The 22,399-nt window shown below is 41.7% G+C and overlaps 1 protein-coding gene across 3 annotated transcripts in view; it reads right to left on the minus strand.

Annotated features, from left to right (window-relative positions):
• Positions 1 to 19,496, minus strand: part of ACTN1 (actinin alpha 1) — a 128,784-nt gene extending 109,288 nt beyond the window's left edge. The window contains exon 1 of one of the 3 annotated variants that reach the window (XM_032227805.1): positions 19,165 to 19,496. In XM_032227805.1, the coding sequence (XP_032083696.1) occupies positions 19,165 to 19,269 (105 nt within the window). In that variant the 5' untranslated portion in view covers positions 19,270 to 19,496. The remainder of the gene's footprint in view (positions 1 to 19,164) is intronic. The other 2 variants (XM_032227788.1, XM_032227798.1) reach the window with 2 other exon arrangements.
• Between the last annotated feature and the right edge of the window lie 2,903 nt (positions 19,497 to 22,399).

Consider the following 22,399-nt stretch of genomic DNA (forward strand, 5'->3'; position numbering starts at 1 on the left):
AGGCACCGCATCCCTTTTTTTAAAAAAATAATATATACAGAAAGAGAAATTATGACATAATTGGCTAATAAGCAAGGCCCGTGCCGAAGTGCTTTCTCCTTGCTCAATTAAATATACAAAAAAGGAACTACAAACAAAGAATCTTTGCTAACAATCTTCATATTTTTTCAGTTGCAGCATCACTCAGTTGGCAAACTTTTGTTGCTTCAACATCCAAATTTCCGCTTTCCCTCCCCGCTTTTTACTCATTTATCCCAGACTTTTCCAATCTAGTGCCCTCCAGATTTGCTAGGACTATAGTTCCCAGGAAGTCCAGCAAATATAGTTGAATACTTCTCAGCTCATATAACCCCTCGTCCTTCCTAACCCAAGTTTTCAATTCAAAGCTCTGTGGCTTGCCTCAGATTTGCAGATTGTTGTTTGATTAAACCAGATTCTCCAGGTTTGATCAAATCCCCAAAAGCAGTTTTAGTGGTTCATTACTAGTTAAACAGAATTTTATTACAAAATAGTATCTTCAAGCTTAGAGGGGAAATCATTAATTTCTTAATAAAGGAGTTAAAAATTTCTAACAGATCATCTCCCACAGACATTCATTAACTAAATAAAAAGCCCATCTATCTATGGTATAAAACCAGAGGAATGCCTATGTCAATGTGCTGGGTTGATAAGAGGCCCTATTTACATTGCACACTTATCTTGATCAACAATAGCAGCATTTGCACAAGGTGCAAATTTATTTAATAAAAATAGATTAACCCCTACCTATTTTATGCACCTTTCATGCATAAAATTTTCATGCAAAAAATTTCATGCACCACAGTAATGCTTATGCAAATTAGCAACCGGGAAATAAATGTCACATTTAAGTTCATCTTGTGCATGAAAAACTCACAGGTAACAAGAGGGTTTAAGTACTAGACTACCTTGCACCACATTGAGTTCCTTATCAGGCATTTTATATTATTATCAGAAGCAACTATTCAAATTTTTCAGGTAACATGAATGAATTGCTCTAAATGAAATAGAACAAACTAGGACAACATGTCAAGGTAATGTAATTGACAGAAAGGCTATAGATATGGATTTTGGGCATATCCCAAAAATCATTACATTGGATTTTTTTTTAAAAAAAGGCAAAGATGAAAATTAAGATTACAGTCACAAAAATATTTTATTATATCAAAAATGCCCTTCAAATAATGCTATGGCAAAATACTGCACTGGACTGCAAATGAATATGCAATAGCAATGAATGTTGAACCTTGCTTTACCTTTAATATAAATCTATATTCCTGTGTCAACGCTTTGTGTAGTTCCTTTTCAATGTATGTGGTCCTCGACTTACAACAGTTAATTTAGAGATCGTTCAAAGTTACAACGGCACTGAAAAAAGGGACTTATGACCGTTTTTCACACTTAGAACTGTTGCAGCATCCCCATGGTCACATGGTTTACATCTGGATGCTTGACAACTGGTTCATATTTATGATGGCTGCAGAGTCCTGGGGTCCTGTGAACATTTTTTGCAACCTTCTGACAAGTAAGGTCAATGGGAAAACCAGACTCACTTAATCATATTACTAATTTAACAACTATGTACTTAACAAATGTGGCAAGAAGAGTCGTAAAATGGGCAAAAGTCACTTAACAAATTTCTCACTTAGCAATATAAATTCTGAGTTCAAATGTGGTTGTAAGTTGAGCTACCCATAGTTCATTTTCAATAGCTGCTACACTCCCGCCAAACTTTTTAAGGCAGGGAAGAGAACCTCATGTCAAAATTCTAATCAAACTTCTGATCATCAGACAGATATAAACAAATGAAATCTCAGCTAACACGTGCAATTTCCTATACCATTATCACTGATCAAGCTACCCCCTTGAGACTCTACAGATAGTCTTCAATGTACAGCCATTATGTTCAGTGAGCATTCAAAGTTACAATAGCACTGAAAAGATTGACTTATATCCATCATTCACTTGTGCAACTGTGGCAGCATCCCCACGGTCATATGATCAAAACTCAAGCATTTGGCAACTGACATGTACTGTATTTTTCGTGCTATAAGACACACTGGTGTATAAGACGCACCAAGATTTCGAAGAGGTACCATATTTTTCTGAGTATAAGAGACACCTTTTTCCCTCAAAAAAGAGGCTAAAAATCTGGGTGCGTCTTATACACTGAATACAGCAATTTTTGCCTCCCGAAACCTCACCCCCTTCACCAAAATGGCCATGTATAGCCTTCAGGAGACTTTCAGAGTGCTTCTGGGTGCTGGGGAGGGCAGAAATGAGTAAAAAACGGGCCATTTTTTGCTCATTTTTGCCCCCCTCACCCAGGAGCACTCTACAAGCCTCCTAAAGGCTATTCATGCCCTTTTTTTGAAAGAAATGGGCCTGCTTTAATGCAAAAACTTTTTGGGAAGTCTGCAGAGTGCAAAAACTTTTTTTTTTAATTTGCGTCTTTAAAATCTTGGTGCATCTTATACTCGAAAAATACAGTAAATAAGAAAAAAAAGCTTTGTCTACAGGCTCCAGCAGGGAGAGGCAAAAAGGCCTCCATTTTTGTGAAAAACAGCCCGTTTTCCACCCAGAGTGCTTCTGGGGGCTGGGGAAAGCAAAAATGCCTCCCCCAGCCCGTTTTTCATAAAAATGGGATGCGGGGGCGGGGCTTCAGGAGGCCAAAAATGGTTATATTCGGTGTATAAGACACACCAACATTTCCATACTCTTTGGGTGGGGAGGGAAAGGTACATCTTATACTCCAAAAAAATATGGTATTTATTACAATTTCAGTGCTCCAGGACGATATGATCACCTTTTTCAACATTCTGACAAAGTCAGTGGGGAAGCCAGATTCATTAACTATGTTGCTAACTGAATAACTTCAGTGATTCACTTAACAAAGTGATTCACTTTCGGTGGATCACAAAACTCACTTAAGAACTGTCTTGCTAAGCAAAAGAAATTTGCAGCAGAATTGTGGTCATAAGTTGAGTATTGCCTGTATATGCTCACAGCATCACCATGCTGAGAAAGTTCAAAAGATTAAGTAAAAAAAAAAAACATAGCTGGATGGATTTCTTGTCCAACCTGACATTTTCCAAATAACCTCATATTCCAAATAGTATCAGAATTCCTAATCAATAAGGCTGTTTGCCAATTAAGACTGGGAATTCTAGACATTTTTTTCTGAATTTTAAACTAGGACTGGACAAAGAAAGTTGGTACAAGATATTTGTTGCTCTTTAAAAGGATCATACTACATATTAAAGTATCTACCGGTACATCAAGAGATATTGTAAGTATTCACTCTCCAAGTGCCAGTATCAACTAAATCTGAATACTGTTTGCATGCCAGCATACTTATCGTATTAGTATGAGGAACAGACTGGAGGCAAGCTAATACATCAAAAATCCTTGGTGTTGCCATATCTGAAAGATATCTACTGCCTCCTATTACTTTGTAAATTTTGTTGCAGAGCATTGTGTTTTATATTAAGATACTAGCAATGAAGGAAAACCCGACACAGCACGTGAAAAATGGGGCTAATTGTGGTGGGGAGGGAAGTAGGGTTTTTTGGGCAATATCTGCAGCTGAATTGGGGAAGGAAATTGGGAAATTATCACTACCTAGGATGGTAAAGCTCTGTAAAGAAATATCTGGTGCAATCTAAAGAAGTGTACACATGATAAATAGGTGATAACTGGGTTCAGTTGCTGCTTAAGCCAGGTGCTAACTTGTCTCTAAGCTCCAGGCTCCAACTTGTCTATTACTGTGTATCCCATACCTGTCTCAGGTGCCTCTGAGAAAATCACAAGCAGGACATTTCAAGAGCACCTTGCTAGGTGGTGTGCAACAAGTGAGGGAAGTTGTTTAGAAATGGAACCCAACTAACACCCCCACTCTCCCCATCACTGAAACTAATTTTCACATTCAGTCAATTTCATGATGTCTTTATAGCAACCAGGATGTGCAGACTGTCGATAACAAACTGGTTAAAATACATAACAAACTATCACTTAACAAGCAGCTTGTTCTGGAAATACAAAACAACAAAATGAAACCACTTGACTTCAACCCCTTTTCTTTTTCCTTCACACCTCCTGGAGAAGAGAGTCAGTTTATCAGCATCTGCAGAAATGATTGGATACCAAAGGAGGCATCTCACCATTTTTAACTGCTATGGCTTTTTGGGACTTGTTTGCAAGGTAGCAGCTGAGAAGCTGCTCAGGCATTTATATTTTAAATAAGAACCACATGGTGTCTTAGTGAAGATTTATGGTTTCTGTAGCAATCTGTTTACTCATTTATCTACTTCTCTGAAAAAAAAGGAGAGGGGAGGAAATAGAGAGTAACTTATACTGAACACCAAGGGATGCAGATGTGTTGAAAGGGAACTCATGAAAACATCTTGAGAGAGTCAACAGTTAGAGGTTATTTTAACATTTACACACTGGGGGTTCCTAGGGATAAAAGGCATTTAGATACTGCTTGAAGGACGCTCATCCAATCCATTTCCCACCTGCCCCCCATTTCAGAGGCGTACGTTTTACACAGATAAAGCAAAACAATGTTCTGACTGCAAACAAAAATTAAATGGCAATTATTTGCTTGTCAGCTATAATGTTCAGAGTTTCTCTACCTGAGGCATTGTATCATAAGTTACAACGATTTCACTCAAGCTATGCATTCCATCTCCACAGTTAGGTTTTATATACCAACAACATTTCTGCTTTGCCTAAGCACAAAGATGTAAAGTTTAAATGCAGTAGAAGATTGCATTTTTTTTCTTTTTGAGAAAAATATAAGAAATGTGACCAATAACATACTCAAGCAGGTAGCTAAATTTATTTGGGTTTTAAAAGGAAAAATTAATGACTTAAGATGTCCAGCTTCTAAAGCAGACGTTTCCCATCTAATCTTTTATCCCCACAAATTGAAATACTGTTTTAAGAACCCAAAATTTGATTCAATCCACTTTAGAGGTTCTCTGAAGGTTGCAAATGGAAAATTGGGTTGGGCATGACATACACTTCATGGATTGCTTGCTTACTGTGATATGTGAATGCAATCTTTTTGACTAGCAGACATGAATTATGGTTTAGCTTTGGATCCCCAGTATAGTGCCTCTCTCAGGGTTTGTCTGCCCCACCCATCTTGCAAAGTATCATTCCAAACATAAATAAAATTAAACAGGCCATGCTGCAATTTCCATTCTTTAGTGCTAGGAATTTCATACAAGCCTCTACAGATTTTTAATTAACTAATTCTTAACAATTAAAAGAAAAATGGTGGGTGGTGTTTGCTGAGTACAGTTTGGAAATGCTTTAAAAAAAGTGAAGTTAAGCTGGTGTTAGAAAGCTATCTGAACTGGCTAGCACAGTGGTGTAGGCAATGCAGGCATAGTTACTACATTATTTGTCAGAGTATAAGACACACCGGAGTATAAGACGCAGCAAGGTTTTGAAGAGGCAAATTTTAAAAAAAGGCTATGCACTCTGGCAAACCTCCCAAAAACGGTCTGGTTTTTGAGAAAACGGGCCCAGGTTTTTTTCCAAAAAAAGGGCATGAATAGCCCTTAGGAGGCTTATAGATTGTTCCTGGAGGGGGCCGGGGGGGGGGGGGACAAAAAACAAGCAAAAAATTGCTTTTTGAGAAAACGGGCCAATTTGTTTCACAAAAAGGGCATTAGGAAGCTTATAGAGTGCTCCTTGGGGCTGGGGGGGGGGAATTGAGCAAAAAATGACCTGTTTTTTGCTCATTTCTGCCCTCCCCAGCTCTCTGAAAGTCTCCTACAAGATATGCACGGCCATTTTGGTGAAGGTACATTTTCAAAAATGTCAAAAGTATCCATCAGTCCAAAAAACGCTAGGGAGCCCCATTTGAACATAATGCATGAATAAGGTCAGTGAGGTATGTGGGATTAGGGGGTGCAAGCCAACAGGAGACATTTTTCCATCCTACCTGAATGTTATGGGATAGATTCTCCCCCAATGTTGTTGACCTTCCACACATGAGTTAAAATGTACATTTTTTTCAGAGAATTTTAACACTGAATGAGAAAGCACCACTTTAAATGTAACTGTTGTATGAATTGCTGCCCTTTAAGTTTTGGTTTATTATTTTCCAAGATTAATGGTGATTTTTAATGTTTTATGGTAGATATTAAAAACATACTATACAACCTGCCAAGGGACTGATAATTGTGGCATTACAAACAATTAATAAATTGATTAATGAAATGATCCATTTAGAAAAAGTCATGTTATATAATAATATAAAAACCCACAAAACCTCAGTAGACATCATTTGAATCATACACTAAATTAGTAACTTGTTAAATTAGTAACACAGTTGTTAAGTGAACCTGGCTTCCCTTTGTCTGTACTTGTCAGAAGGCTGCAAAAAGTGATCACATGACTCCGGGACACTGCAACCGTCATAAACATGAGTCAGTTGCCAAGCATCTGAATTTTGATCACATGAACCATGGGGATGCTGCAACAGTTGTAGGTGTGAAAAAGGTCACAAGTCACTTATTTCAGTGATGTTGCAACATAAACAAACTATTACTGTAAGTTGACGATTATCTGCACCAAACAGAATCAAGAAAGGATTGTCTTGAGTTTCTTTCTCATCCCTTCTTTCTCGGGACCAAGGTGAGGTTCACTTAACAGTTCTTGAATTCTGTATTCAAGATTACCTTCTTATTATACAACCTAGGAACTATACAACTTACGAACACCAAATCCAGCAAGGGACAACTAAGCATTGCTACAATCTTATGCAAAGGGCATGAAGATATATGCATTTCCTGAGCAAAACAAAAATAAAAATGGGTATTCTGGAGGTTACAGTTCCCACAAAACCAGTATTTCTTAAGTCACAAATCTAGCCAGGATCTATATTCAGAGATTAACAACTTTAACAGGACTTCCATTGGACAGAATGTGTAAAAGACAAGTTAGTAGGTGGAGCCAAGTAGGAATGTGGTAGGAATGTGCCACCCCTGTCTTTTATGGGAAGGTCACAGAGGTGTAGAAGTCTCTGCTCCTATCTGTCCTTCCAAACTGCAGGAACAAGTGAAATATAGCACTCTTCTTTTAAGGCAAATAGGTAGAAGACTATCAATTATAAAACCCTATATTTTTTGCCTCCTCTTCACCATATATGTGTCGTGTATGCATTCCTTCTACTTCTTCCTTTAAAAAAACATTACTTCGGCTTACAACAGTTCATTTAGTGACGGTTTAAAGATACAATGGCACTGAAAAAGGTGACTTATGACCATATTTCACATTTATGACCATTGCGGCCTCCCCATGGTCACATGATTTATATTTGGATACTTGACAACTGACTTACATTTATGATGGTTGCAGTGTCATGGAGTCATGTGATCCCCTTTTGCAACCTACTGACAAGCAAAGTCAATGAGAAGCCAGATTCACTTAACAACAGCGTGACTACCATATTTTTCAGAGTATAAGACGCACCTTCCCTCTCAAAAGAGCATGGAAATGTTGGTGCATCTTATACACTGAATACAGCCATTTTTGGCCTCCCGAAGCCTTGCCCCCACATCCCATTTTTGCGAAAACCTGATGTTTTAAAGCAAAAACAGAGGCATTTTTGCCTTCCCCCAGCCCCCAGAAGCATTCTGCAGGCTTCAGCAGGGCTGGAGGAAGGCAAAAATGCAATTTTTGTGAAAAATGGGTGAAAATGGGCTGTTTTTTAAACTTTTCTGCCTGTTTTTTGCAAAAATGGGGATGTTTTTGCCTTCTCTCAGCCCTGATGAAGCTTGCAGGGTGCTCCTGGGGGCTGGGGAGAACAAAAAACTTTTTTTCTTACCTGTTCAAAATCTTGGTGCGTCTTATACACCGGTGCGTTTTATAGCCCGAAAAATATGGTAATTTAACAACTGCAGTGATTGAGTTTATTAAAAAAGTCGTAAAATGGACAAAACTCACTTAACAAATATCCACTTACCAGCATAAATTTGTGGCCCCAAACTTGGGAGTCCTCCTGGATCCACAGCTGACTTTCGAACATCATTTGTCAGCTGTGACCAGGGGGGCATTTGCCCAGGTTCGCCTGGTGCACCAGTTGCGTCCCTACCTGAACCGGGAGGCCCTCACAACAGTCACTCGTGCCCTTGTGACCTCTAGGCTGGAGTACTGCAATGTGCTCTACATGGGGCTGCCCTTGAAAAGTATTCGCCGACTTCAGCTGGTCCAGAATGCGGCCGCGCGAGCGATCGTGGGTGCGCCTCGTTTTACCCACGTAACACCTATCCTCCGCGAGCTGCACTGGCTACCTGTTGATCTCCGGGTGCGATTCAAGGTGCTACTTGTCACCTACAAAGCCCTCCATGGTATTGGATCTGGGTACTTGAGAGACCGCCTACTGCCAATTACTGTATATACTCGAGTATAAGCCTAGTTTTTCAGCCCACTTTTTGGGCTGAAAAAAGCCGCCTCGGCTTATACTCGAGTCAGTGAAAAATTTGCCCGAAATGGAGGAGAAAAAGGGGCGGGGCCATGCCGCTGGGTGACACTCGTGAATGGCCCAGTGCCCCTGTGAGTTTCCCCTCCCTCTGTGTCAGTTTGCCGCACAGCGCGCACCGCACCATCCCCCCTCCTCACGTTCTAATGTAATGCAGGGCTGTCTTACGATTCCCCTTCCTCCCCCTCCTGCCGCTCTGCAACGATGTCCCACCTCCTCCTTGTTATGGCAAGCAGCCACATAGCGATGTCCCACCTCCTCTGGTACAGTGATCCAATGATAGGAATCACTGTGCCGTGTGTCATAGGAGGCGGGACATCGCTCCCGCGGCTGCACGGGACATCATCATCACAGCGGGACATCAGCATCATGAGGTGAGTGAAGTATTTCATTGAATACACTGCTAGTTTACTGTTTTTCTTTGAAATAAATATTCAAAAACATTATTGGTATCTATTTTTATTTTTGAAATTTACCGGTAGCTGCTGCATTTCCCACCCTAGGCTTATACTCGAGTCAATAACTTTTCCAGTTTTTTGTGGTAAAATTAGGTGCCTCGGCTTATATTCGGGTCGGCCTATACTCGAGTATATACGGTACCTCCACTAGACGGATAAGATCGCATAGATTAGGCCTCCTCCGAATTCCATCAGCCAGCCAGTGTAGACTGGCAACTACCGGGAGGAGAGCCTTCTCGGTGGCTGCTCCGACCCTCTGGAACGAACCCCCCGTGGAGATTCGGACCCTCACCACCCTCCAGTCCTTCCGCGCCGCCCTTAAAATCTGGCTGTCCCGGCTGGCCTGGGGTTAACGATTCTAACCCCATTCGAATTGTATGACTGTTGTGTTCTTAAATGAGTAGTGTCTCCATGTTGTAAATTGTTTGTCCTTCCCCCCCCCCTTTTGAACTGTGAGCCGCCCTGAGTCCCCCCAGGGAAAAGGGCGGCATACAAATAAAGTGAAAATGAAAAATGAAATGAAATGGCCATAAGTCGCGGACTATCTGTAATAACATACTCTGATTTTAAGCTGGCCTGTGAGCGTAAGAATGTTTTTCTTTGAAATCCTTGATTAATATAAAAATATATATTTATGCACAAACTGATCCACAAGGGACTTGCAGAAGCACAGAATTAGCATTAACTGTTTTGAACTAATGGATTTCTTTCTGCTCAGACTAATGTAACCACTTCAAACAAATGATTTCTCAAGGGACCCACACAGTAAAGAATAAGCAAACTGGTGTAGAGAACAACTTGGGAGGTTGCATATATTATCTCAATGAAAAGGGCTAGTTATTTCTGTTGTATGGATTACATTACCCATGTTTAGCCAAACCATAAATGAGTTTATCTTCTTCCGAACCTCACAGCACAACAGACAGCAATTACCCTATTAAAACCCTGCAAGGGGTATTTTAGCATTGTGGCAGCGTCTAATATGTTGAATGACAACTCTCAGAATTCCTACCCAGCACAATCTGCCTGTGGGAAATATGAGAGTTGTAATATTCCAGCACACTGGGAAGGAAACTTTGCTGTTTACTCTAATAAGATCAAGCAGCTCAGCTCAGAAACATGCAAAATATTTTGGAATTTAAAAGAGAAAAGAACATTAATCCCATAAAACAAGCCTCCTGTAAGAAACAGAAGGCTGTATAAAAGTCAAAACCAGGCCTGTTTATCATTTCCCCTTCTTTCCTTTAAATTTTAACAAGAGAAGCTTTTTAAAGATTCAATATACATAGTTCCTCTTGCAGATATTGCTCACGTGAAAAACAAAAATCATACTTCTCCAGGAACTCAACTTGAACAAGTCCTTGAAATGTTATAGTGCTAGGCAGCCCTTTTCATATAACTATTGGCGGGGTGGGTGGGGGAGAAGGGATTGTTTTTCAGATAAAAACAATTACATCTCTAAAGTTCATTATTTTCATAACTTGTCCTGCAAAGGACTTTCAACAGAAAATAAAATTTGGTTACCTTCTGTTTGCATATTCTGCGAACAGGAAGCAAATAATGAACTCAATTATAGGTGGGAAGCCATATATGTAGAAAGAAAACCCAAGGATTCCAAAATTATGTCCCAACCTGATGAAATGCAAAGCCATGGGATGTGTCAGGGCATACTGATAAATTAAACCTCTGGGGATAAAAGTGCTAAACAAATAGTGACCTGAATGCGATGCTGACAGCCAGACTCTATTCATGGGGCAAGGTTCTTACCTTGTGTCCTCAAACTGATTGACACTTAAGGTAAAAGTAAAGGTTCCCCTCGCACATATGTGCTAGTCGTTCCTGACTCTAGGGGCAGGTGCTCATCTCCGTTTCAAAGCCAAAGAGTCAGCGCTGTCTGAAGACGTCTCAGTGGTCATGTGGAAAGCATGACTAAACACCAAAGGCGCACGGAACACTGTTACCTTCCCATCAAAGTTGGTCCCTATTTTTCTACTTGCATTTTTTACATGCTTTCAAACTGCTAGGTTGGCAGAAGCTGGGACAAGTAACAGGAACTCACTCCATTATGCAACGCTAGGGATTCGAACTGCCAAACTGCCAACCTTTCTGGTCAACAAGCTCAGCATCTTAGCCACTGAGCCACCGTGACCCTTTGATTGACACTTATTACATGCCTGTCTTCTGTCTCATCCAGAAGCCCAAATTGGGATGCATATTTTCCCTTCTACAACTATCTATTGTGATGCAGGTAGTTTAGATTGAAGATAACAAGCATTTCCTAAAGTTGGTCCCAGCAGAAACATGTGAAGTTAGGTGTCCACCATTTTAATCTTTCTCAATCCCCAATTTGCAGAATAAAGGAGGTGGAGCAGGGCAGACCTGTGGTAAGGGAAAAGACAAGCTCATTCCTAATTCTGCCAAGGCCTGCAGTTTCGTCAACAGAAGGGCTTAATTGATTCCACCCAATATAGTGAGAGGCAACAAGTTTGCTTGCTATAAAATAATCTTCCTCAGATGTGAAAGAGTGACATTTTCAGTTATAACTTACAACTGCATAATAACAATAAACGTTTCTGAAAGAGCCCTTGTGTTTATTTCATCCTGCTCAGTCTGTAAAGGAGATCTTAACTGTAAATACTTTAGAAAGAAGGCAGGTGGGACCAAAGTTAGGTTTATACTTGGAGGTGGAGTCTTTCTATATTCTGCTGATGCTTACGCCTATTCGGTACCAGGCACAAACTTACTTGCTGCACTTTAACCAATAATTTACTTTAAAACCTACTTTGGTTTTGCTGATTTTATTATACTATTTGCATTCTATTACAATGCAAAATTTTCTTCTTTTTTGTTAGCTGCCTTCAGAAGCGTCTACTGAAACACATAAAGCCATTTAAAAATAAGGTTGAGATGGGAAATGCACTTGAAAATGTAATATTGATAGGACTTGATTTAAAAAACCATTTGTCTAGTGACCATTGAAAGTTACAACAGCACTGAAAAAAGTAAATTAGGACCGTTTTTCATACTTACCACCATTGCTGCATCTTCATGGTCACATGATCAAAGTTTGGGTGCTTGGCAACCGACATGTATTTATGACAGCTGCACTGTCCTGGGATTATGTTATCATCATTTGTAACCTTCCCAGCTGGCTTCCAACAAACAAAGTCAATGGGGGAAACAAGATTCGCTTAACACCAACATGACTCATTTACCAACTGCAGCGATTCACTTTAGCGACTGCCTTGCTTAGCAACAGAAATGTTCGCTCAATTGTGGTCCTAAGCTGAGGACTATTATACTACAGGTCATCTTGTTTCATTCTGCCTTAATTTTATGGGGACAGCAATACAGAACAGAACAAAGTTTCCAATCTCTCTACTCAAGAATAATTCACAAGGTGCCTGTCTCACCTACCTCACAAGTCTGTGATTAGGTTAAATTAGGAGAGGCCTTATGTACATCACCTTGAGCTTTCAAAGAAATAGCGCAATACAGATTCAAGGAGTAAACTAGAATAGTCCTAATTTCTAATTGGAGGCATTCTTTATGCAAAGGTTATATTCACATTATGCAGTTGACCATCAGGATAGTTAGTTATGAAGTTAAGCAGAGTTGTGCTTTGGTTATGTTCTCCTGTAATGAGCTGTGCACACATAGACCTACTTAATCTTTGAAGAAAAAGAGTTGGGTTTATAAAGGAGCTGGAAAAATCCAGATATACACAAAAGTATTCGCTCACCTGCCTTTACTCGCATATGAACTTACTGTAAGTGACATCCCATCCCTAATCCATAGGGTTCAATACGACTTCGGTCCATCCTTTACAGCTATAACAGCTTCAACTCTTCTGGGACGGCTGTCTATAAGGTTTAGGAGTGTGTTTATGGGAATTTTTGACCATTCTTCCAGAAGCGCATTTGTGAGGTCACACACTGATGTTGGACAGGTTTATGTGGCCTACCACTTCGTGGCTGAGTTGCTGTCGTTTCCAAACACTTCCACGTTCTTATAATACAGCTGACAGTTGACTGTGGAATATTTAGGAGTGAGGAAATTTCACGACTGGATTTATTACACAGGTGGCATCCTATCACAGTTTCATGCTGGAATTCACTGAGCTCCTGACACCCAGTCTTTCATAAGTGTTTGTAAAAACAGTTTGCATGCCTAGGTACTTGATTTTATACACCTGTGGCCATGGAAGTGATTGGAACACCTGATTCTGATTATTTGGATGAGTGAGCGAATAATTTTGGCAATATAGTGTACATTTATACAATTCACTGCTCAAATTCTGGCAACGACTGGCTGAATATGACTGATGGGCTGTAGGTATCAACTAATTCACAATTTATATCATGCACACCAGGGGTGGGTTGCTACGCGAACCAATACCGGTTCGCTTTGCGCGTCCTTTGCTGCTTGCTTCACTCGTGCACACCCTGGCTGTGCATTGCTCATGCATGCACAGTTTGCTATAAATGGTTCTGCGCATGCGCTAAGACCCTTAAAAGCTAATAAAAAAGATGCAATGGAAACAGAGATCGGGGAAAAGGTTTGGTGGCGTGGCCAGCCTGGATCGCAGCCAGTTCTGTGACCCAGGCCAGATTACCACTACCGGTTGGCCAAACCAGGAGCAACCCACCTCTGATGCACACATGTGCATGTGCACACAAGTTGTTGTCAAGTTGCTTACAGATACTCTTTCTGCAATGATTCCAAATGAGAAACTGTGTGTTTCTCTGTTTGTCCACATACTATGAGCTCTCTATAAATAAACCATGCTGTAAACAATGCTATGTGGTAAAAGTATTTGTGTGATATTTACTCCCTAGTATTTTACAAGGCCTATCAAGTTTTCCTGCATCATGGATGATAGATTACTTATGTGTTTCTCTTGTTCTCTTTCCTTCTCTCACTGAAAATATCTTCTGCTCTCAGTGGGGATTGAGGGTTGGGAAGACTGCCTTCCCTTCTAGTAATCAAAGGCTTTCTTACCTAAGCTTTTAAGAGGTTTCTGAGTGTGTGGGAATCTACTGGTCTGCAATATTTCAAAGTAATAACTATGTCTTCCCCCTGGATTGGTACTTGGCTCCAAAATATATTTGGAGACTGACTCCTTCAAGTTCTTGTTTTCCTTTTGTGGGGGGGGGGTAATAAGGGTGATTTGGGTGAGGACCAAAACAGATGGAAGCTGAGAGGTTGGGGGAGGGGTGTGCAATGCGTCCATGCTTGTAACTTGTCTTCAGTGGCCGTATTGAGGGAGGGAGTTGATGTTGGTAGAGATTGAGGAAACAGATGTTGCTGGAAGCAAGCATGACATCAAGAACTGCAGCCAGACTGAGATGATGTTGAAAGTGTAAATTGGGCTTGGAACACAGCCATTTTTTCCTCTGCTTCCCCCCACCCCTTTCTTTCTGCAACTCTGCTACCTGTCTGACCAACTAGAAAGGGACCAATCACAATAGAAAGATCTTCCAGGAGCAAGGATGTTATATATGTCCTGGAAAAATTTCCCCCAAAGGGTGGCCTGTGTTCCTTTTAGCATGAGTTTGTGCTCTTAGAATGACCAATATGGAGATTTGATTGAGTTAATGGCTGACTTAATTGTACAAATAGAGCCAAAGACTCTCAGCTGAAAGTAGACAAAAGAAAATCTATATACCTCTAAAGAAAAATAAAGATCACTTAGGACTGAACACAATCATTTATTGCTTTACCTAAACCTTTGAAATGAGTGCAGGGACTCAAATGTACAAAAATCAATTTTGCTCCCAAACATTTATCTACTTTGACTTCTTCCTAGCCGCACCATTCTCCTCATTTCTTCCTGGAGTATCTAACTTGCTTGGGTTGTTCACTCTCTTCTTACATCTCTCTCCACTATTTCTATTCTATGTTAATCAGCTGCTATCTCAAAGTCACCATACAAACATCAGTATGAGACCATAAGGAGCTGTTCCTCTCCCCTCCCCACAAAAATGGTTAGATTTCCAATGCATGGCTGACATTTTGAGAGGAGAGTGAGATTTACAGAGAACGTCAGTGTAGCAACAGCAATACCACTTTTGACTTATATACCACTCCAAAGGGCTTTATAGCTGACAACAGCATTCTGAGCAGTTTACAAATATTAGAATATTACCCTCAACAATATAGTATAGTATAAGTACAGCATGGATTAGTATAGATTAATATAGATTATCATAGCATAAGGCCGTGATGGTGAATCTATGGCACATGTACCAAAGGTGGCATGCAGAGCCCTCTCTGCAGGCACATGAGCACCAGCTCTGCTCCATTGCGCATCTGCGTGCCTCAACCCGTCTAGCTGATTTTGGGTCTCTACCGCACATGCGCGGGAGGGGGCACATCAGAGGTGGGTTCCTACCAGTTCGCACCTATTCAATAGAACCGGTTTGTCAAATCTACCGAACCGGTTAGAAGAGGTTCCACCAGTGGACCTGGAAAGCAGGCCACACCTACAGAAGGGGTTCCAAAAATTTTTGAAACCCACCACTGGTCCTTGGATATGATTATTCTACACTATCATGCTCATATTTATAAAACTCAGTGCCTCTGTGAAAGATAAGGATGACTACTGCGTTTGTGGTGCAATCAGAACATTGCGTGCGTTGAAATTGTTTTAACGCAAACCAAAGATGCCTTTTAAAAAACAAGTTTACATCATATTCTTATGCATGGCAGTGCTGTGTGTGAGGTAATTTAAGGTGGTTCTGACAAGTGTCGTCAGCATCTTCATATCCGGTCACATGGGCGGCAAGCCACTCCCATCCGGTCACATGGGAAGCAAGCCACTCCCACAGAGTAGGTTCAAACAATTTTTGAAACCCACCACTGGGGCACATGCAGGAGACCTGGATGATGCGCCCCTCTACGGCCTGTTTTTGCTCCCAGGAGGCTGCAGGGAGGCCTACTAGACCCAAAATGGGGTGCGGGAGGTGCGGCACCACCCCTGCGCAGCCTGTTTTTGCTCCCAGGAGGCTGCAGTGAGGGTCACTAGGCCTAAAACAGGGGTTTGGGATGGGGTGGGCAGTCCCCTAAGGCCCATTTTTGCTCCCAAGAAGCTGCAGGGAAGTTTACTAGGCCCATAACGGGGTGTGGGGAGGTCGCACATGCATTGCATTATGGGTGCAGGTGCGCGGGCACTTTCAGCAGGCGATGACAAAAAGGTTAGCCATCACTGGCATAAGGGGTCCTTGATGCTCTCTGGGCTTGCTTGTTTTCTTGCAGACCTTTCATTACCCAAACTAGGTAACATCATTAGTGCTGACAGACTAGCACTGATTACGTTACCTAGTTAGGGTAATTAAACATCCGCAAGAAAACCAGCAAGCTTGGGAGCACCAAGTACCTTCTCATATCAACCCTGAGCTACAAATATTATCCTTTAATTAATAGTACAGTTCTAGACATTAGAAGTGCATGCAAGTTATTTGAAACATTTAGGGAAATACCTATCTCAAATGTTAGGAAAAGCCAGAAACAAATTTAAGCAACTTTCTATCATGGATTTCCCAAAATAATTCCCAAGTCTTTGCCACACAAGATAAGCATTTCTTTTTAGATGTAGGACTGCAGACCTCTTCTGGTTATTTGTACAATGTTTTTCAACATATAAGCTTATCTCCCCATTAAGAGTGATGAATGAAGCTCTATCACCTTAGAAACTCTGTTTTTATCTTCAGTCTCATATTTTAAAGAGTTTTTTTTTAATTACCTTTGAAAGTTTATTATTAAATACTGGGATTATTTTTTTTGAAATTCCATTTGAAAGATAAGAGTATTGTTATCTATTAAACAAAATAAAAGTATATATGTGACAACGAAAGACAAATACTTTTTCTTATGGGAACATGACCTACAGAATTTCTCATTTTACTTATAGTTTACTAATTGGCACACAAAAATAGCTCTTTATCATTTCTAGATAACCGTCTAGATCTGCATTCTTGCCACATGAATATGAAATTAAATTTACAAAACTTCTCTTCGTTGTCCTTTTAAACTCCTACGTTACCAAACTTTATCACCATAAATACTTAAAATTCGTAGGGATTTATTCCTCTGCTTTGATTGTGTCTGTGGAGCTTTGTCAAGTTAGGAGGCAGATCCAGCTGAGGAGAGTTTTTAACTTATCTTGGCTTCCACTGAAAACACACCATTTAAAGTTATCTCTCCTCCCGTTTATCATTAGACAATGGGAATAACAGACTATTCTTTAATTGCTATGTTTTTCAAGCAAGACTTTTCAGAGCTCCTTGTAATGAAAGCTTTCTTTTAAAATATAAGGTATTCCTTTCATTCCCAGGCCACCCCACCTCTCCCCACCTAATTTCTCTTATATGACAAAAAGGGGTATAAAACTCAAGTCTGACAGAAAAAGGCTGACCTCCATGTGCCACATGGCTAGGAGACAACTTTGTCAAATCTCCCTCCTCCCCTCCCCCTTTTCTAATTGCACTTCACTGACAAATGACTAAAGGGAAGTGTTTAAGAGCTTAGGATTCCAGAGTGAGCTAATACAGGATGTCTTTGGTTATTGGGGATGGGGGGGGAGGGAAAAGAAGAAAGCAGCCTCCTAACCTCTCTCCCTCCTCCGCCTCCTCCTTAAATTTAAAAATGGGATGAATGTTACCATTTTTGGACATGAGTTTTGCACAAGCCCAGCCCTAAACCGCACCATTCAAAACTGATCCCGCTGGTGAAGGGCTATCTCTAGGGCAGGGCGAGCATGGGTGCTGCTCCGACTGCGCTTGGCCAATCCACCCATCCATCAGCCCTGGGCATCCTTCCTCACAGGGATGTACCTAGGCGGGTTTTCCGATGACCTAAAGATCAAATTCCTAAGGGGGGCCGGGAGAAGAGCTGTATTCCCCAGGGGTTTTAAGGAGGAAGGCGTCGGGGGGGGGGGTGAGGAAGTGACTCGCTAACGAACTCTACTTTCGCTTTACCTCCTCCTGTCTCCTCTTGACATCGATCTGTATAAATTGCCTTCGGTGTTGGGGGGGGGGGGAGAAAAAGTATTGCAGTTTCAATGACACTTTGTGGCAAGGACACGCGTTAGTTGCGCCCTTTCCTGGCTTCTGTGTGCAAAGAGGCCAGCCTCAAAACGAAAGCGGCAAGCGGTAAACGGCAGCCACTTCCCTCTTCCAACAGCCCCCCACCCTCACTCTCCGGGAAAGTGGCTTTTGTCGGTTGCCTTGCGAAACGCCGGAGGGGCCAGCAGAGCCTGCCAGTCAAGTCTCCCCGATGTTAAGCAAGGGAAACATCTGTTGCTTCAGTAGAAAGGAAAGCAACTTTAGAGCTACCGCTGGCGTCGGGCCGGCAAAGGCTTCCCACTGACCTCCCCACCACCACCTCCGATTTCCTGATAGATCGAATTATTTCAGCAACATCTCCCCCTACCACGGCACCCCGCCTCCCCCTCGCACGTCACCTCCGCTCCGTTCTCCAGCAAGCCTCATGCTGCTTTTTTTTTTCTGCCTTTAGGAATAAGAATGTTTAAAAGGCTTTTTTTATTAATTGGGGGAGAAAAAAAGATGATGCAGGTTCTGCAAGAGCGAATCTCGATCGCACGGCTACGCTTTCTATTCCTCCAAATAATGGTCGCCGCTTATTGTAGCGAGTCAGCCTCCTAACTTCAGTCCAGGCTCTGCAATTACCTTTCCCCCCCCCCCGCCCCCAAGCCCGCAGAAACAGAGGGAGGGGAATCGTTATCATTAGCACTCTCTCCCACGGGTGGTAAGGGAGGTAAGGGGCGGGGAAGAGCAGATCTCCCGGGGATACAAATATTCCCCAAGTGGCTATCACCCGCTTCTCGTCGTTGTCGTCCTCCCCACACCAGAAAATGGGAGAGGAGTAAAATAATACGCTTTGGAAACGTGGATCTCCAACGCCAGGTCCACGCCAGGAGGTTCGGAGCTTCCCTCCAGGCCACCTGTATAGCCAGCAGCCGCGTCCACAGGCTCCGTGGGAAAAGGCGGGCAGTGGGAAAGAGACGGCCGGGGAGCATGTGCGCTCGCCCGCCCGCTCCAATCTCGCCCTCCCGGTTCCCAAACCACGCTCTTCGGAAAGAGTTCTGCAGCAGCCTCTGGCAAGGTGTCTTCCCCGCCCCGCTCGGGCCGAAAGCCAATAAAGAAAATAAAATATAAAATGCTGGTTTACCTTTCTCTGCTGCTTCTCCCAGGCTGGATCCAAGAGGAGATCCCTGTCCCAGTCTTCTTCCGGCTGCCTATAGTCATTGGTCTGCTGGGAGTCATAGTGATCCATCCCTGCGTGGCTGCTGTCCTTGCTTCGTGGGTGCTTCTGAAGCTGCTGTCGCCGACGCGGCTTCTTCTTCTTCTTCTCCCGCCCTTCCCTCCTCCTCTTCGGCGCTGCTAAAGCTCGAAAGCTCCCTGCCGAGGCACAGCTACCACACAGCGGCGGCAAGATCGAGAGCGAAGAAGGCAGATCCCTTGGCCAGACCGCAACCTAAGCTTTGCACACTCCGAGCAGGGAGGGGGGGAGAGCAAGAGACAGCGCTCAGCCCTGCCTCCTGAGTGACCTCATTGGCTAAACAGAGTTGCCCAAAGTTCACTTTCCAGGGCCACCGGGAAGCCCCATTGCATCTCTCGAGTGCCAATCGCAACTTGCGGCAGCTTCTATAGGTTGTTTTGAGAGCGCGCCCCCCTTGGCCTTCCCCTTATAACACATGTGACGTCTGAACTATTTTATCTGTTCAGCGAGAAGGGAGGGCGAGTTTTTCTTCTGGGCTGTCTATGTTTCCTCGGAGTTGTAAGTCGGCTGGCTGGATGCTTTGGAGTGAGATCCGTGGTGACGAACGCATGGGATTTGTAGGAAAGCGATGGGGTTATTTCTCTCTTCCTTAGTCTTGCACTAAGCAGAGAGGATCGACACTCAAGACATCCCGAAAGTTTAGTGTCCAAGATACAAGTTTTTAAAAAATCCACCGAGGTGCTTCTTCGGTTAAAACTCTTTTTGATTCAGCCCTATTTCTGCGTGCATTTGGTTGAGTGACAGAGATTTAAATCTGGTTCCTTTCTCCATTTCTAAGGAGAGTTCTAGAAATATCAATAAAGAAACCCTGACTTAAGGGAGGAGAGCCGATTAGAACCTTTGATGATATTTGGACTGAAGTATTGTAGCAAAAACTAGCAGAGTAAATGTTTAAGTAATGTTCCACCACAGAGTAAACCTTATAAATTGGGCAATCAAACCACTCCTTGAGCAAATCCAAAAGTTATTGACCAAGTTGTAACTTTGTATGTGACTGAAAGGAAAAAGTGTTAAATGTAGAAGGGAAAAAGAATAATTTCAACTGTATTTAATTAACTTTAGTTTTAGTCCAAGCCATACCTTTTTGTTTGGTCATATACACTTTTGAAGAGTGATCCAACTACAAGGGCAGAGAAAATTGTGCAACCATGCTGTAAAACAAAACAGGTATTTTTTTAAAGGATTGTATCAACACTTTCAAAATACTTTTTCTTCCTTTAAAGGATTTTTTTTCTAAAGATGACCTAACATTTTTTCTAAAGATGACCTAACATTTCATGATGAGCTCCTGATATGTCAGTATTGACAAAGCAAGCACCTTGTTGAATCAGACTCAATCTCTGGCCCAGAGGCAGAAACCTCTTACTCTCCAAAAGTTAGGTTTTAACTTTCATTTTCACCCTTGGCTACTGGTCAAGCTGATTGAAATGGATAAATTAGTCCAGTAACATTTGACAGAGTGAAGATTTTCTACCTCCAGTCAGCTACAACCAAGTCCTGAAGATTGCTTTGTTCTTTATTTCCAACATCTGGATCTTGGAATCTGTTGGCAGGATTTATGTGACATGGGCATTTCAGTCATTACCTCTCCCACTCCACAGACTAATCTCCATGCGTCAGCAACACACAACATGGCAAGAGTAGTTTTACAATCTACCAAATAGCACAACAGATGTTAGAATGATTTTTTTTTAAATGATGTCATGATCAACACCATTCCACTTCTATTCTCACTTTTTCTCCCATTCCTTCCTCTCCAATCATGGTTGGCTGGAGGCAGAATGAAAATAGAGAAAAGATAGATGCTGTTCATGCTAATCATGGAATAGATAAGAGTTAGTTAACTCTCCTGGGACAGCTATTTGTGTGGCTGTCCTGGGACAGCTATTTGTGTGGCTAGGGGAGCAGACATGACTCAGTAAAGCATATTGTGTAAATGGGGGCTGCTGGACATTCTTATAATTTACCATAACTAATGCTGACCAAAGGATCTATGGTCCATTCAAATGAGAACTTTAAACAAATTGATAACCGAGGTGGCGCAGTGGTTAAATGCAGCACTGCAGGCTACTGCTAGATCAGCAGTTCAGCGGTTCAAATCCCACCGGCTCAGGGTTGACTCAGCCTTCCATCCTTCCGAGGTGGGTAAAATGAGGACCCAGATTGTTGGGGGCAATAGGCTGACTCTCTGTAAACCGCTTAGAGAGGGCTGAAAGCCCTATGAAGCGGTATATAAGTCTACTGCTATAACATCATCTAAGGACTAAATTCCACAAGGACTTCCTTTGGACCTATCTTTCAGCTTGTTTGTCAAGCTTTTGAAGTGACCGCCAATCAGTTCTGTTGTTGCCAAAATGTCCTTGTTTCTCTCTCTCTGTATCATTGTTTCTCACAATACAACTTCTTTATCCCAACTTGAGAAACAGCATCCATGCAATCTCACTTTACTGTTAGATTTTAATAACTAAAAAAGGAGTAGTGGTAAGAGATCTCCTACACAGAGCTGTAACTTGATTAAAGCAGGCAGGTATACTGTTTCCGTTTTGATTTGGGTGAGATAATTGAGGGAAATAAGGAGTTGGGATTTAGAGCATAGATACATATCCTATAGTTTGACTTTGAAAACTGTCAAAACCTAAAAATGATTAATAGGAGAATTCATATTAAGAAAATTATAGGGTGTTCACATTTTTTTACAGGCTTAGATAATTTGCAGGAATGTCCCTGTGAAATACAAAGTAAATTAATTCAATCTACATTATATCAAGAAGACTGCAATTAAGAAGACACTCTTCCACATCTTTGTGGTTTCGTAACCCAGTTGTCTACAAAATAGTTTGAAGTCAAGAACCATAATCATCTTCACTTAACACTAGCCCTAAAGTCCAGATAATACACAAAAAAGATAAGAAGGCCATCAAGGCTAATTTTCTTTCTCTCCAGTTGACAAGCAAGCAGATACAAATAGTATAATTCAATGATTGTCTTGCTTCCAAATTATGACTTCTTCTCCTTTCAGTTGCCTATAAAAAGGAAGCACCCACTCCTGTGTCTTCCTCATCTTTGCCCAATCTTCTCATGTTGATTATATCCGCTCAGTTTTCAAACTAAAATGCAGTACTTG

Source organism: Thamnophis elegans, chromosome 1 (genome assembly GCF_009769535.1).
Source record: "Thamnophis elegans isolate rThaEle1 chromosome 1, rThaEle1.pri, whole genome shotgun sequence".
Taxonomy (NCBI): Eukaryota; Metazoa; Chordata; class Lepidosauria; order Squamata; family Colubridae; genus Thamnophis; species Thamnophis elegans.